This window comes from Scatophagus argus, chromosome 12, assembly GCF_020382885.2.
Source record: "Scatophagus argus isolate fScaArg1 chromosome 12, fScaArg1.pri, whole genome shotgun sequence".
Lineage (NCBI taxonomy): Eukaryota > Metazoa > Chordata > Actinopteri > Scatophagidae > Scatophagus > Scatophagus argus.
In genome coordinates this window covers 9794482-9808395 of record NC_058504.1, presented here as the reverse complement: position 1 = coordinate 9808395, position 13914 = coordinate 9794482, and the positions used below count along the sequence as shown (strand labels likewise).

At 41.2% G+C, this 13914-nt stretch overlaps 2 protein-coding genes across 3 annotated transcripts; both read right to left on the bottom strand.

Annotated features, from left to right (window-relative positions):
- Nucleotides 1-560: 560 nt before the first annotated feature.
- On the bottom strand, nt 561-7240 carry chic1 (cysteine-rich hydrophobic domain 1). 2 transcript variants are annotated; one of them, XM_046405623.1, is made up of 6 exons: nt 7166-7240; nt 5049-5103; nt 3877-4032; nt 3446-3502; nt 2948-3007; nt 561-2009 (listed from the first exon to the last, which is right to left on the bottom strand). In XM_046405623.1, the coding sequence occupies exons 1-6, from the start codon at nt 7207-7209 to the stop codon at nt 1959-1961; spliced, it is 423 nt and encodes a 140-aa protein (XP_046261579.1). In that variant the 5' UTR covers nt 7210-7240; the 3' UTR covers nt 561-1958. The 2 variants fall into 2 exon arrangements, with proteins under 2 accessions (XP_046261579.1, XP_046261578.1); XM_046405622.1 differs by lacking the exon at nt 7166-7240 and adding an exon at nt 6602-7109.
- A 408-nt stretch (nt 7241-7648) lies between these two features.
- Nucleotides 7649-12482, bottom strand: cdx4 (caudal type homeobox 4). The gene is given in 5 exon segments (XM_046405621.1): nt 7649-8162; nt 8164-8264; nt 8267-8396; nt 9054-9199; nt 10671-12482. Coding segments are annotated over 5 exon segments (903 nt in total). The 5' UTR covers nt 11107-12482; the 3' UTR covers nt 7649-8072.
- Between the last annotated feature and the right edge of the window lie 1432 nt (nt 12483-13914).

Genomic DNA, 13914 nt, shown 5'->3' with positions numbered 1-13914 from the left:
GGATCTGATATAAACAAATGAATGTAGGAGATATTTGTTTCTCAAACAATAATTGCTATAATTATTTTCTGTTTTTTTAAAGAGCTTTAGCTGTTTGAGAACTGGTACGGTAAAAAGGTTACCAAAACCTCTGGGCTTAACATGGACAGATTGTGAATGTGAAAACAAAAAAGACAAAGGACCATAAAAACAACCACACTGAAGTGAAGCCCAGCACTCCAGTTTTCGGGGGTTGTGGCAAGATGCAGCAGAAACACCAGTCCAGTATTCTCTGACCACTGGTCCTTAACGTTAGAAAGTAGCAGCAGGTAACAGCAATCCTGAGTTTTACAAATGTGTCAACTAATTGCAGTCAGCCTTGTTAAAGTTAACGAGTCAACACCTTGTTAAACATGACAAACGGCCACATTTCTGCAGTGGGACAGCAGACATTAGTTTAAGTGCATTAGCAGAATAATGACCTGTTTTTACCAAGATGACACATTCATCCATGAAGCGCGACGGCAAGCGACAGAGCGGTTTCACGTGAGGCACAGGACGCAGCAGCAAACGAAAAAAGATCAAAATCAACAATTTATTTTCTCTATCCATTGGGATTAAGTCATCATGACAAACATTTACAAGAATTGTAACAAGGACAATACTCAGGGGAGGACTTAAAACCTCCAAGATTTCAACCTGTACGTCTCTGCGGTTCACCAGCTATTCCAGAGGCACTCTAATACAATGCAACGCAGCAATCTCATGACTTTGATTCAGGAAAGTAACACTAACACTGGACAGAACGGCTGAAACGTGAGAACCATCTGCTCATTACGCCATGTACTGTAGACTTACATACTTCCTAACACATCTCGGTGTTACACAGCACGGGGAGGAGTACAAAACTACAAAAATGAATGCAAAGTTGGGATAAAATTATGGTAAATAAAAGAGTGGAAGAGCAGAGTTCAAATCATTATCTTCCAGCTGCTTCAGAGATGAAACCATCTCCAGTTTTAACAGGTCACGAGTCGTTAAATGTCATCTTTGTTGGCAAAAACTGCAGCAATGACAACTGCTGTTGTCACTGGATGATTCAGCATCTCAAATCTTGACTTTCCACCGGACTCAAGTGCAATAATCAATCCTAACTCTGGCATCATGTACATTGTAACTATATGGCTTACAAGGTAAACAGGTCCATATAAACTAGAAAGGTACATAGACATCTCTCATTAATCAAAACTATGGTACAGCAATATATTGGCAAAAAAAAAAACTAAGTAGCTAAGTAACTTTATGTAAACAATGGTATACCACTGTACAGCTTATCCTAACATGGTATTTACAGGTCAAGTTCTTTTACTAGCTAGTTCCCATGTACAGAGGGTCAAATGTAAAGAAAACACACAGGGTGATGACGTACACTGTACGTTAGGCAATTTCAACCATCCCATCTGCTTGCAAAGAACTGGATTCAAAGAGAGGAAACCCAACAAACAGCATCTGAACCTACAGACTTGTTGAATTATCCAGCGCCTTCCTCCTCCTGTTACATGTAGAGTTGTTTTGTTTTGTTTTTTTGTTTTTTAAAAAAAATCATACATAAGGCAAGGGTTGTTAAGGAAGGTGGAGGCTCCACATTCTTTGCAAGGGTTTACTGATATAATAGATGGGATACAGGCTGATGGTTCTTTGGGGTAAATGCACTTTTCGAGAGTTTTACTTATTTGTCACGTGTAACAAAAACACATCCGAGTGCAACAAAGGGGACACGCAAAGTTCTGCTGGGAAAATGTGCAAAATCCGCTCTAAAGCAAAGTGACAGTGTTGCAAATTCTAATGTACATGGTACTGGGAGATGTACAGGGTCGTCACAAGAGACACCAGTGCAGACCCTTATTCCAACATACTGTATATACAAGGCACTAAGGATAAGATTCAAGGGCCCACACATCCAACCTTTCACAGCCTCCTCAGTCCGGTCGGAATATAGGATATTTGGGTAAGAATTCTATAAGAATCACCTACGGAGAGAAAAACAGAAAACTAATTATTATTTGAAACGCCTGCAAGATTAAGTTTAAACATAACTGTTTTAACCAGATTTATTTTTTTATCTATTTTAATTATTTACGCATTATAAGTCATGGTTCACTTAGTCTATTTTACACCGTAGTTTTTAGCCTCTTGTTTTAATTCACACAGTCAATTTGGTCAACTATACTTCATGTAGCACGTTAGTTTATTTAGTATATGTTTAGTCTCTTTATGATTAGTATAGTTTTATAGTTTAGAAATCTCTCCTACTAACAGTTAGGCCTTGTTTGTTTACTTTTTGACTAACCTACACTGCTGTAATGGACTACTGGATGCTTGAATTTCCCTCGGGATCAATAAGGTATCTATCTATCTATCTAGATCTGAAACAATTAGATAATTAGTACATCTTCTTCATTTTATGCGTCCCGTGATTTGTAACCTGATAAAAAGGCAGCTTAAAAAAAAAGACAAGGTTCTGATAAAGTGACACAGTCGAACACTAGAAATGACATTAACGCACAACTCTTTTATATCTTTCACTTTTGTTTCTTGGTCGGGAAAATTGCAAGTGCAACGTCTGTACGAAAAAGAATTTCCCTTCGGGGCTAAATAAAGGAATTCTGATACTGAAAAGCACACACGTTTTGAAAGAAATGTAAGGATGACCAGATGAATGAAGTAAATGCAATACAATATCTGCTTGTAATGACCGCAGTATTATTACATTTTTTGTGAGGATTTGTGACTTCATATGAGTCATATCAGATCGTAAACTAAACATCTTTGTGATTTAGACTGTTAGACCATTTTTCACTATTCTCTGCTATTTTATAGACAACAAATTTAAAAGATTACTGGAAATAATGAAAAACCCATGGAATAATCCAATAAGTTACAGTTTTTGTAGTGACAGCCTACTCACGTATTCCATCATGTTACTGCTTTCACATTTTCTTTTACTGAGTTTCCAGTGCAGCCCCAGCTGGTGGGAGAAGGGATACGGACACAGTGAATGAACATTTCGCTCTCTTTCAGACAGACACACACACACACACACACAAATCTGTCTGAAATCTCCCCTTCAGTGTCGGGGAATTTGAGAGCAGGGCTGTCTGGCCTTGCTGGGGTCAAACTGTGGCCAGACACCCTGAAGAGCTTCCTTTATGCCTTTGCACAGCTACTAGCTGTAATTTGTTGCTGCGCGACAAAACAAAATTAACGTGGCATTTTACTGCTGCCCTCACGGTCCTCTCAGACCCCGTGCACCAGATCTGACTCAAACAGTTTGAGGGGTTACAGTTTACAAAACAGATCAGTGGATGTTATCAATCACAATGATACTCAACTTCCACTGCACACTGACGCAGACAATTAAGCACTTTCACACAGGTGCTAATGTGCAATTTGTCAGCTTTCTTACCTTGTGATATAGCCGGTTATTTTCCCACTCTAACAACTTATGAATAGACCGTCTTGTCTGTTGAAATAGGGGGGAAAAAAATGCATGTACTCATTACTCAATTTGACACTTAACAGGTAACAGTAAACAGCCACAGAGTTAGGATTTATGGACTGAACTCCCAATTTACCACCTTGTAATTTCCACTTTGCTGTCATTAATTCTAAGTGGTAACACCACCTTTAGATGACACACCCCTGAGCTGGGCAGAACAGGAGCTTGTGCAGCGCAATGCGTCATTTCTACAGAGGCACTAATTTAACATGAGTCGTTATTACCCTCTACACTTAGACCAATGCAGCTGAATTGCTATAACAGCCCCTGAGTAAGCAGCATTGATGTAAGGGAGAGTTAAACTACCCAAGTCGTGTCACAGGAGGTCTGGGACTTACTCTCTTGTTGAGGCAGATAACAGGCCATAGACTGCAGCCTACTGTACAGCAACAACACAGGCAGCCGCAAAGAAGCCACTTCACATTCACAGGCAAGTTCTTTTTCAAACAAGCATTCACCCTGCTGATGCTGGTTTTGAATTCCTCCGGTGCTACCTAGAAAAAAAAAAGAGAGAGAGAAAGAAAAGATGCGTGCATCCCAAAATAAATAGTTCCCAAAGGGTCAGTGCTATGGGGGGAAATTATCAGAAAACTCAAGCAATAACTAAATTGCTATGAGGAGGAGGAGGCAATTCAAGTGTTTCTACGTGGTTTTGACATGAAAGATCCCTAATTGTTCAAAAGAAAACCTGTGCACAAAGATCAAAGAGCTTTAGAAAACCAACAGGTAGATATTCTGAGATGTTGTCCAGAGATGAGATGAGATCTCTTAAAAACTATGCCTCTGACTTGCTAACCGAGCTCCAGACTGTTCAAGGCAAGGAGGGACTCAAAGGAGAGATAAGCTCAGTGCCTGTGGCTGCGCCGGCCAAACAACTTGAATGGATGCTCATTCCTCGCTGAGTCTGTACGCCATAAAACTGGGGTCGTAATCTTTTATGACAGGATGCAAAGGTCTCTTTGCAAACAGCCAAAGACCTCAGAATAAAGCCCAGCAGGGCCTGATCTGCACCCTTCAATCATCATAATTGTGACCTCATCCATCACATGTCACCCTGGGTCACAATACTGAAGGTACTTTTTATTGCCCCACACTTCCCTCGGCCTGCTCTTACCCCTACAGCCTTTTTGTGTTTCTGCGTCCGACCCAGGAAGCTTTCCTTTCTTGTCTACGGCACAGTCATTATTTTATCACCTGGAGCTGGACCCTCAAAAACACCGGGGTCCCCGCCAACTGAGCCCCATAGACAGCTTACTCATTTACAGAGCTGGGCAGCAGCACATTCAGGCTTCTTTCTATGCAGTGTTGGTTGAAACGCATCTCCATCAGATCAAAACAACTTGGAGAGGTTTGTTTCAATGGGGCGTTTTGGGGAAGTTGGGGGTGGTGTATAAGGCCCAAAAGAACAATGGAATCACTGTGGCTTTAATTGCTTAATTCTTCTTACTTGGAAGTGTACAGAAAGCAGCCTGCAAGGTTGAGGGGAAAGAAAACTAAAAGGCAACCGTACCTTTCCCGTGAGAACAGAAGGAAATTCTGTGTCAAATCTGTTGCTCAGTCCAAATCTGAAAAAAAGAAAACCCAAAAAACAAGCAAAATGTGAGCAGTGATATGTTAACAAAAACGCTTCTTAATCAAAGTGTAAAATCTGCTAATACTATGAACATGGCGAACACAACATACAGAGCTTGATGAGAAATTTATTGTTTGATTATGACAAGACATTCTTGCTCCAAACTTATTTATTCAGCACATGTTTAAATGTTTAGTTCAGCTGACATTATGAGAAGGAGGACTCTGAAAAGATCCATTAAATCTATTGAAATACTTAATAAAACAGGAGTCATGAGTAGAAATCATGCTACCAATATAATAACACTACAGTCATCATCTGTAAAATTCAGTATCTCAGTATCAGTCATCATCTGTAAAAAAAGTCAAACATAAATAAATTCCAAAATATACTAAGAAATCATAACTACAGCGGTAAGTTTACGCTTTCCAGCATCTCAAAAACTACCAGAGCTTTATATTACCTGATGTTCCATTTGCATGAGAACTGAACTGAACACTCCCAATAAGTAATCAATATGTATTGCAGAGGAAGATCATTTATGCTTGGAAAAAAATATGACATCTCCAATTAGAAAGAAAGAAAAAGAAGAACTGGCAAAGACATAGCGGTGTGCAGGTGTAACTTCAGCTCTCACTGGGTGTTGGTCTGCCATTAGCTGCTGGTGGAGCATCTTCAACAATGTGACCATGTATTTAGCTTTACCAGAAAGATAATCTAATTACACGTCTTTCCTGGAATGAACTGCAATACATATGTGGACAGTAATATATGGGATTAAAAATGATAACCTTCACTTTTTCTTTTTTTTTTGGTCTTAAGAGAAGGCTGAGAAAGATTGGGACTCAGCCTGTGCTGGTCAGGTCAATGTTATGGCGAGGATGATCTAATCTGATAAGAGTGACAACTAAAGTGGTCTGCTGTGGTTAAAAGTCGCTGAACTACTGCACAGCGGCATATTATGTGGGCTCTACGCTTTCAGCCCCACTTCAGCTATCACCCTGAAAAAGGGCGACAGCGTCAGTCAAAATGTAGCCAAGAGGCTGACAGCGATGAAACTTGGCTTACAGGCGGTGGTAAAGCTGTGACATTGTGCTGACTTGGTAGAGAACTTAACGTCTGTGTTGGAGACAGAAGACTAACGATGTGTCTGTCTAACTAGACGGCACTAACGTTAACTTAAGAGAGACACACATTCATAGCTAACGGTGAGTTTTATCACATGTAAACTTCCCTCCCAATGGATGTCAGCTGCTTGTTAGTCTACCGCGTTCACGGTTGTCTCCATTGACACAAAAAGCTGTTCACGTTAGTTTAAGACGTATTAATGTTGGACGAGCCAACTACCCCCGTCATAAAACATAAGGCTAACTGTTGTGATTTTGCGTCGGCTAGCGGGCTAGCATCAGCTAAACAGGCTAGGGATGAAGACACCAAAACAACAAAGCGACACCCGGACAGACAGGAGCCACAAACGCGGTTCTGCTTACACTGTGATGTGCCCGGCCCCTCGCATAACCACGGGCTCCGGACAATATCTGGGCAAGTGTTCCTCACTCACTACGTGCTCATCTTCTTCGTCTTCCAACTCATAAATGGTATCAAAGTCCGCCATGTTGGGTAGTAAGACGCTCATGACGTCTCCTGCGGGGCTGCGCACGGGACGCACGAGCGGGCGCGCGCGGAGCCCCTCAGAGTTCACAGTGACGAGCGCTAAAAGTGAAAATCAAACAGGCAGAAGCGAGGCGGTTTAATAGGATGTGTTCGACCCGTGCAATATTAACCGCTTATGCAGAGCTTTATATGCTAACTTCTGCACTTTGCAGCAGGGACAACGAACAAACATGGACGTAGTAGGTCAAAGTCAGGAAAAAAAAAAGTCCTCCTCCCAAAATAGCCAGTCTAGCCACATGACAATTAACACGTCATCCACAACTAATCACTCATGAACCTACACAAGCCTCAACCTTCGTGGTTAAAATGCCGAGCCTGTCTCACTTCTCGTGGGCCTGACATGGAGCAAATGCGCGTCAAGTCTATTAGCTCCGTATTACCTGACGCTGTGAGCAAAGTAAAAGTGCACCTGAATGTCACACATCACCTGTCTCTTTCACTTAGCTGATTTGATTCAAGAAGATTAATTAATCGGTTAACTGTTCGACTGAAGATGGGTGGCACATGTCAAGCTGTTAAATTGGGGAAAAACAAATGAAGCATTTAAATGTAATTGCTGCATTAATTTGTGGACACCCTGGTTTGGTTTTAAAGTCACAAACAGTGAAGCGAATTCAACAACAACTGACTGCAAAATAACCTTGAATGGAGGCTAAAAGTGTTTTGATGCAAGACGACTCAGTCTGTTCATGTTCCCTATTTTGTCTAAGTCCAAATATGCTGATTGTACTGGGCATATTTAGATTTTATAGGAGCATTTTTTTTTTAACCTGGTCTTGTGACCTTCAAACTTGCAGCAAAATTCACCAAAATCCAAAATACGGAAATAAGAGCAATGACAGGTGTATACTGCAAAAAACAACAACAACAACATTTTATTTACATTTTGAGCGATGCCATCAAACGACCCGTGTCATTAAATTGTGCTGAAAAACGCGTGTAGAACATTTGCCAAGTCAAAGCACTTTGTCCAGTGTGGCCCGAGCAACAGTCCAGTTTGAAACGTCGTTAAAATGTCCCAGAACTTTATTCACATACACTTCATCACATACAAAAAGAAAGATATTTATATCTTATTAACTCACAAACAATTTAAAGCCTTTGAAGTTTGAAACACGTCGATTTTTTCCGGGTTTTTATTTTTTTCTTTTGTTTGTTTTTTTTTTTTCTTTTTTTGTTTTTTTTTACTCCCAACATTATTAGAACTATTCTATAAAAATCAATCTTTCAAGAGCCTCCAGCAATTTTCGTTGCTATAAATCAAATCTTTATCCACAGCTTTGTGCTTCAGGACGTGAGTTCGGGTCCTCTGGCCGCCTGTCCTGTCAGCGTGTCGGAGTGCTCAGTTATGTTAGATGGTCCAGAGGGTGAACTGCTTTACTGAGTCACTGTCACTTGCTGTATATTCCTGATAGATGGCAAGGTGTTCATTCCCTGAGGAGGGTACAGAGAGCCGTGGATGTCTGTGGGACTGAGAGAGCCCGGCACCGGCAGAGGGCTCACGGAACCCGGGTCACTGTGCACAGACCCCCCGCTGCCGTCAGACTGGCCCAGCTTCTTCTTGATCAGTTTCCTCTCTTTGGCTCTGCGGTTTTGAAACCAGATTTTAACCTGAAAAGCCACAAAGAAAATGTAATTAAATAAATATGTTTGCTTATGAGTGTATGGGCTGCCCCCTTCCCCTTTTTAGGCCCCCCCTCTCCTTTTGAACTCCATTCCGCGGAGCTTCATGAATGAAACAGAGACGCCTGGAAATAATCATAAGAATGATGAACAATAAATATCTAATTTATATTTATTTAATTTTTTAAATGTAAGCTACCTTATATATTCTCTATATCATCAGCTAATTTTTCTAACAACAATAATAATAATAATAATGCATTAAATCTATTTTACATCTACATTTCGTTCTTCTTACTGTAGTTTAAAACTGACAGAAAATATATTTAAAAAAAATCAGTTTAAGCGCCATGAGCATATTTATTTATTTATTTATTTATTTGAAGTAGTCGAACTTGTTGACAAATTGTCAGGGAGTTGATGTATTTTAATGTGCATAAACATAATAACCTGTGCGGGTTAAATGTATTTCTGCCTCACATGTAAACATGCGGAGGGTCATAACGATGATCACACTTTGTAAGGCGAAGACAGCCTCTGTGTGGCGTCCATTAAAGCTCACACACATGATGTTTGTCCTCAGTCCTGTACTTATTTATTTCCCCCCTCCCCTCGTGGAAACCAAGCAGGCACAAGCAGACGTACCTGTCTTTCCGACAGACCGAGGTTGACAGCCAGTTCAGACTTCCTCCTGATGGTGATGTATCTGTTGAAATGAAACTCTTTCTCCAGCTCCAGCCTCTGATGGTCTGTGTAAACTACCCTGTATTTCTCCTTCGTTCTTGTTTTACCTGTAAAAGGCGACAACAAGCAAAAACACACGGCGTTAAGATTGTGCTTTTTGTTTTGTTTTTTTTTTCCTAGCAGCCAGGTGGTTGAACTGGAAGATTTACACCAGAAGCAGGCTGCATGCCAGGACCGGCCTATCTGCACATAGCATCTTTATTAGCCGCTTTTTAAATCCACATTTCTTTGCTTTGTCTACAGATACGCAAATTGAGCCCTTTTTTTTATCTTGCTTTGATGACAGTTGCAGCGCAGTGAATTTCAATCTGACAACAATCAGATCCTTCACTGACAAGTTAAAAAGAAACACGACTGAGGAGATAAGAAAAAAAACGTGCACAGACTGCAGCGTTAATGCGCTTTATTCCGCGTAAAACACCTCCAAGACAGCATGAGGCTTTCATTTGACACTGTGGGATTCGTTTTACAAATTCACAGGCCTGTTATGAGAGAGAATGATAGCTTTTACAGTGAACCTCTGCCTCTGTGCGTTTGAAAACATGTGGCTGACGATGAGAAATTGTCTAAAAATAAACGACGCGCGCCCTTATTCCTGCATTTAACGAAAAGCTTGAGCCGTTTGATTTAATACGAGTTAGTGCAACACATAGGGCAGTTGTATTCTGGTGTGATAGCGTAATTCAAGCTACTGTAAAGGCCTGCAGTCTGCGCTCCTCCACGTTTGAGTCACTGGCTGTGAAAAACGTCACTCTTTCCGGCAATATAACTCTGGGAGAGGAAGGGAAGCTTGGTGCATATCAAAGTGAAGAGGTGTTGAAAGCAAAGGCCACCGCCTGGATATGACGGATAACACTCAAAATGCCAAACAATGTGACGGGGAAGTCGACCTCACATCTCCGGGAATAATGACATTAACATCACAACTGGGCCTGGCGCCGATTCCTCACACCTTTTCCACCGCAGGAGAGAATCCAGTAGACTGAGCTGCTGGCCTTCAGTCCATTTTCCCATCAAAGTGATGAGATATGGAAATGAGTTATAGACATGTTTCACTGTTATGCTGCCAGGCTGATGCGAGTGGATGTTATAATTATTTCAAAAGGCCCATTCAGTTATAGCCAATAAACAAACTGATTCTGCTGACATTTTTTTTACACGGTTATTAGCCTAAATGTGAGCCAAGTGTCAAAGGCCAGAGCTCCTCTCGGTTATTCCATTTTCTGTCGAGTTCTTGTGCACTTTCTACTTTTTGGAGGTTTTTTTTTCCAATAGTAACTTTGACCTGCCGGTTCTTGGGTTTTGATTTAAATTAAACGAATCCAACGGGAAATTTAATTTCTTGGAGCTGCCAAAACTGTTAAAGATGTCTACGTAAAATCCAACGGTAGTCACACAAAAACAAACAAACAAACAAAAAAACTCTTTGGTGCGCAAAAACTCAAAACTTCTTGTTGCGAGAAAAGACAGTGAACACAGAATGGAACAGTGTAACGTTGGCACAATGTTTAAACTCACCTGTAGAGGATGATTGTGCAGTTTTACTCATCCACTGGAATGAATTGCGTCTTTCTCTGTCAGGAGAAAGTTGTGCGACAGTAACGTTCTCCGGCGGCGGCTGTAACACCGCAGATCCCGGAGGATGCATATGACTGTACTCAGATGAGCAGTAAGGAACCTGTCCAGACGAAGAGTTGTTCATGGTTGTAGGAATAGTATTAGGTGGTCCCAGACTGTATGCACCCCAGTCCTCCCGTGGAGCGCCATATGAAGGTCCCCAACTCCCCGCAGACTGTGCGTGCGTATCCATGTTTGGCACATGATGGTATCCAGTAAAGTCGGGGTACTGTGGTGTGGAAACAAAGTTTTGTGGAGGCAGATTGATGCTTGATCTTCTTACTGGCCCTTGGTGATACATGCCGCTTTCTTTATCCAGGAGGTATCCCACATACATGATTTGTACTAAAAACTATGAAGTATATTAAAAACAGCGATGGGGATGGTGTGGCCTGTTTTAAGGCGACATTGTTGCCCTGCAAGTGTTAAAAACAATCCTTCTACTGTTTACGTAGTCCAAATGGGCTCCCAGAGTGAAATGCGATGTAGTTCCAGTCTGTCTCCAGTCTCACATGATGTGGCTCTGTTGACAAGAAGCTAAAGGTATACTAAGGCCTGCCTGACGTCAGCCAACTCCTCAACTCTTGAAGATTTGCATCCAAATGAGGGTGATCGGTGCTGCCGTCCCAGCTGTCCCCTTGCGCCTGTCCTGAAGCGTCATCACCTGACAGTGGGCCTATCCTGAACACGAGTTCTCCTCTGCATGAATAAATTAACACCCTGGCCTATCAGATGCACGTGATGCACGAACCGTCAATAAACCGTGGAAACATGTCTTCAAACTCATCAACTTAAAAAAAGGGCCTGTGCGTAATTGCGCGCAGACGTATTTTAATATTTTGGACTTGTTAGAGGCGCTCATTTTGGTGACACTTTAATGAGTCAGAGTTTTGTGCACTATTGCAGAATATAGACTGCTGAATATTTCTGCGCATTAGACCCAGGAGGTGTATCCTTCTAAATTAGATCCAGAACATCCAATAGGTTTAAAGTGCTTTTGGGTTAAAAACCTGCTATCGTGGGAACTGACAAGTTTCCAACCACGCTTCACGCGTAAAGTCTTATTTGTTAAGATATTCACTTGCAAGCGAGGTGCAAAGTATGCGAGACTTTCTCTTGAAGCAAGCCGGACCTTTCGTATTCCGTGTTCACACCTCAAGGTCGCACTTCACAGCTAATTCCGGTTACAAGGAAACTCCAACAACCCCCTGCGTGACAAACAGCGGCCCCATCGTCACACCAGTCACTGCTGTCCCCTGACATTGCAGTGGAGTTGTTATTCTGTGGACGTGCCTGAAAAGTGTCAGGAGTCCCACAGAACCAACTTCCCGATTAAAAATCAGGGTTTTAACAACGCACCTGGACACAGTCACACGCTCCCTCCGAAGTTTCGGCCTCTGTGTCGCCACATGCGCTGGTGCACACTGAAAGTCTCCACTGAGTAGCCTCCTTACATCCTTTTAGGCCTGCGTATTAATTCAGTAAATGTAGCAATAAAATCACTGAGCAGAAATCTGAAAATATTACGTTATTTCATACTTAAGATTAAATTGATTTTTTGCAGCTTTTCAAGCCAAGATCTCATTTTCAGGCCCGAGTCTGAGCTGCGCTCCTGTGCGTCAGTAGTTTTGTGTATAGTTTGATAGAAAACATTTTGAGGAGCACATACTGCTTGTTTTTGAATGTGTATTTTTACGTTGTTATTTCTTGATATTTCTCTTAATAATTAGGCAGGCCTCTGAGGGCATATCTAGCAGAACTGACTAATTGACTTGTCTAAAAGTCCAGCTGAAAGTCATAAATGCTGATGAATGTCGTCTCGGAAACATCCCTTTATTGACCACAAAATATTTATGTGACAGACTGTGACAGTTCAAGGCAAGTCGCTGTTCTGATCTGTACACAACTGAGCTGCCTGGCTTTTTGTTAGCTTCAACAGTGACTTTGAGCTGTGTGCATAGTACAGTATCAAGCTGTGACAAGCTCCAAATGTATGCGCCAGAAAAATATAAACTAATTCCTCTCCTCTGTCTTTGCCTTTTCCTCTACAATCAGTTTCTTCTCAGGATGAAGTAAGGATTCTGGTCATAAAAACCTAATAAAAAGACCCGAGCTAGAAATCAGATGTTCCCAGAAGAATTGAATCACTTCTCTTGCCTACATTATATTTATTGCTTTTAAGACAACATCTAGCAGCTAAACGATTTTTTTAACGTTTGCCAGTCATTTCACATTCACATAACACGAGGTTACATCACTACACCGTACTGTATTTGCACTGAGTTTACTCCATCCTGTCCTTTAGTTTCAACGCGATGTGATTAGACACACTGCTGCCCCCTTGTGATATTTTTTTTAGAACTGCAGCTGCTCTAATTGAAGGCATAAAATGCAGCAAATGTCGATTGCTGTTTATAAACGCACCACAAAGCAAACGAAACGTCCCAAACACGGCACAATGGTGAGAAAATAAAATACAGGCAGAGGACTGTCACATGCCTCCAGTGGGCCATAAGTGATGAATGAGAGGATTTAGGTTCATGTGAGTCTCCATGTTTGTTTTTTCTTAAGTTGTGCCTGTATATTATGCCTTTAATGGGTGATTTTTCAAATTTGTCTGTCTGAAAGCAGCTAAGTACATGTAGCCAAGCAGGCACATAAGTACACTTTTGTGGCAATTACACTTTACTTGAATGTTTCTATTTTCAGCTACTTTATAGCTGAGAGGCAAATATAGTACTTTTAGGTCTTATACATTTAATTAATAACTTCAGGTGCTGGTGACTTTGCAGACTCAGGCTAATGCTTATATTTATATATTTCTTTGCTTACATGCATTTCAGAATGCAGGACCTTTTTGTAGGACTATTTGTACCAAACTAACTTTTCATTCAGTAAAAGGTCACCACTCACCAAACGACCACAAGAGGGCAGCCTCCACCACAAAAGAACATTTAATGATGCACCGTAATCTACTATGTTGAACACCTGTGTGTTACAAGATGCACTATAAAGGTAAATCAATTCCAAACGACAGGAAACTGTAATGTATTGTAATAATCCTCTTAAGTATAAGATTACAACTTGCTGTTCCACTGATTTTAGGAGGTTTCATTACAAACAAACAACCATTTTCCTCTGCTGT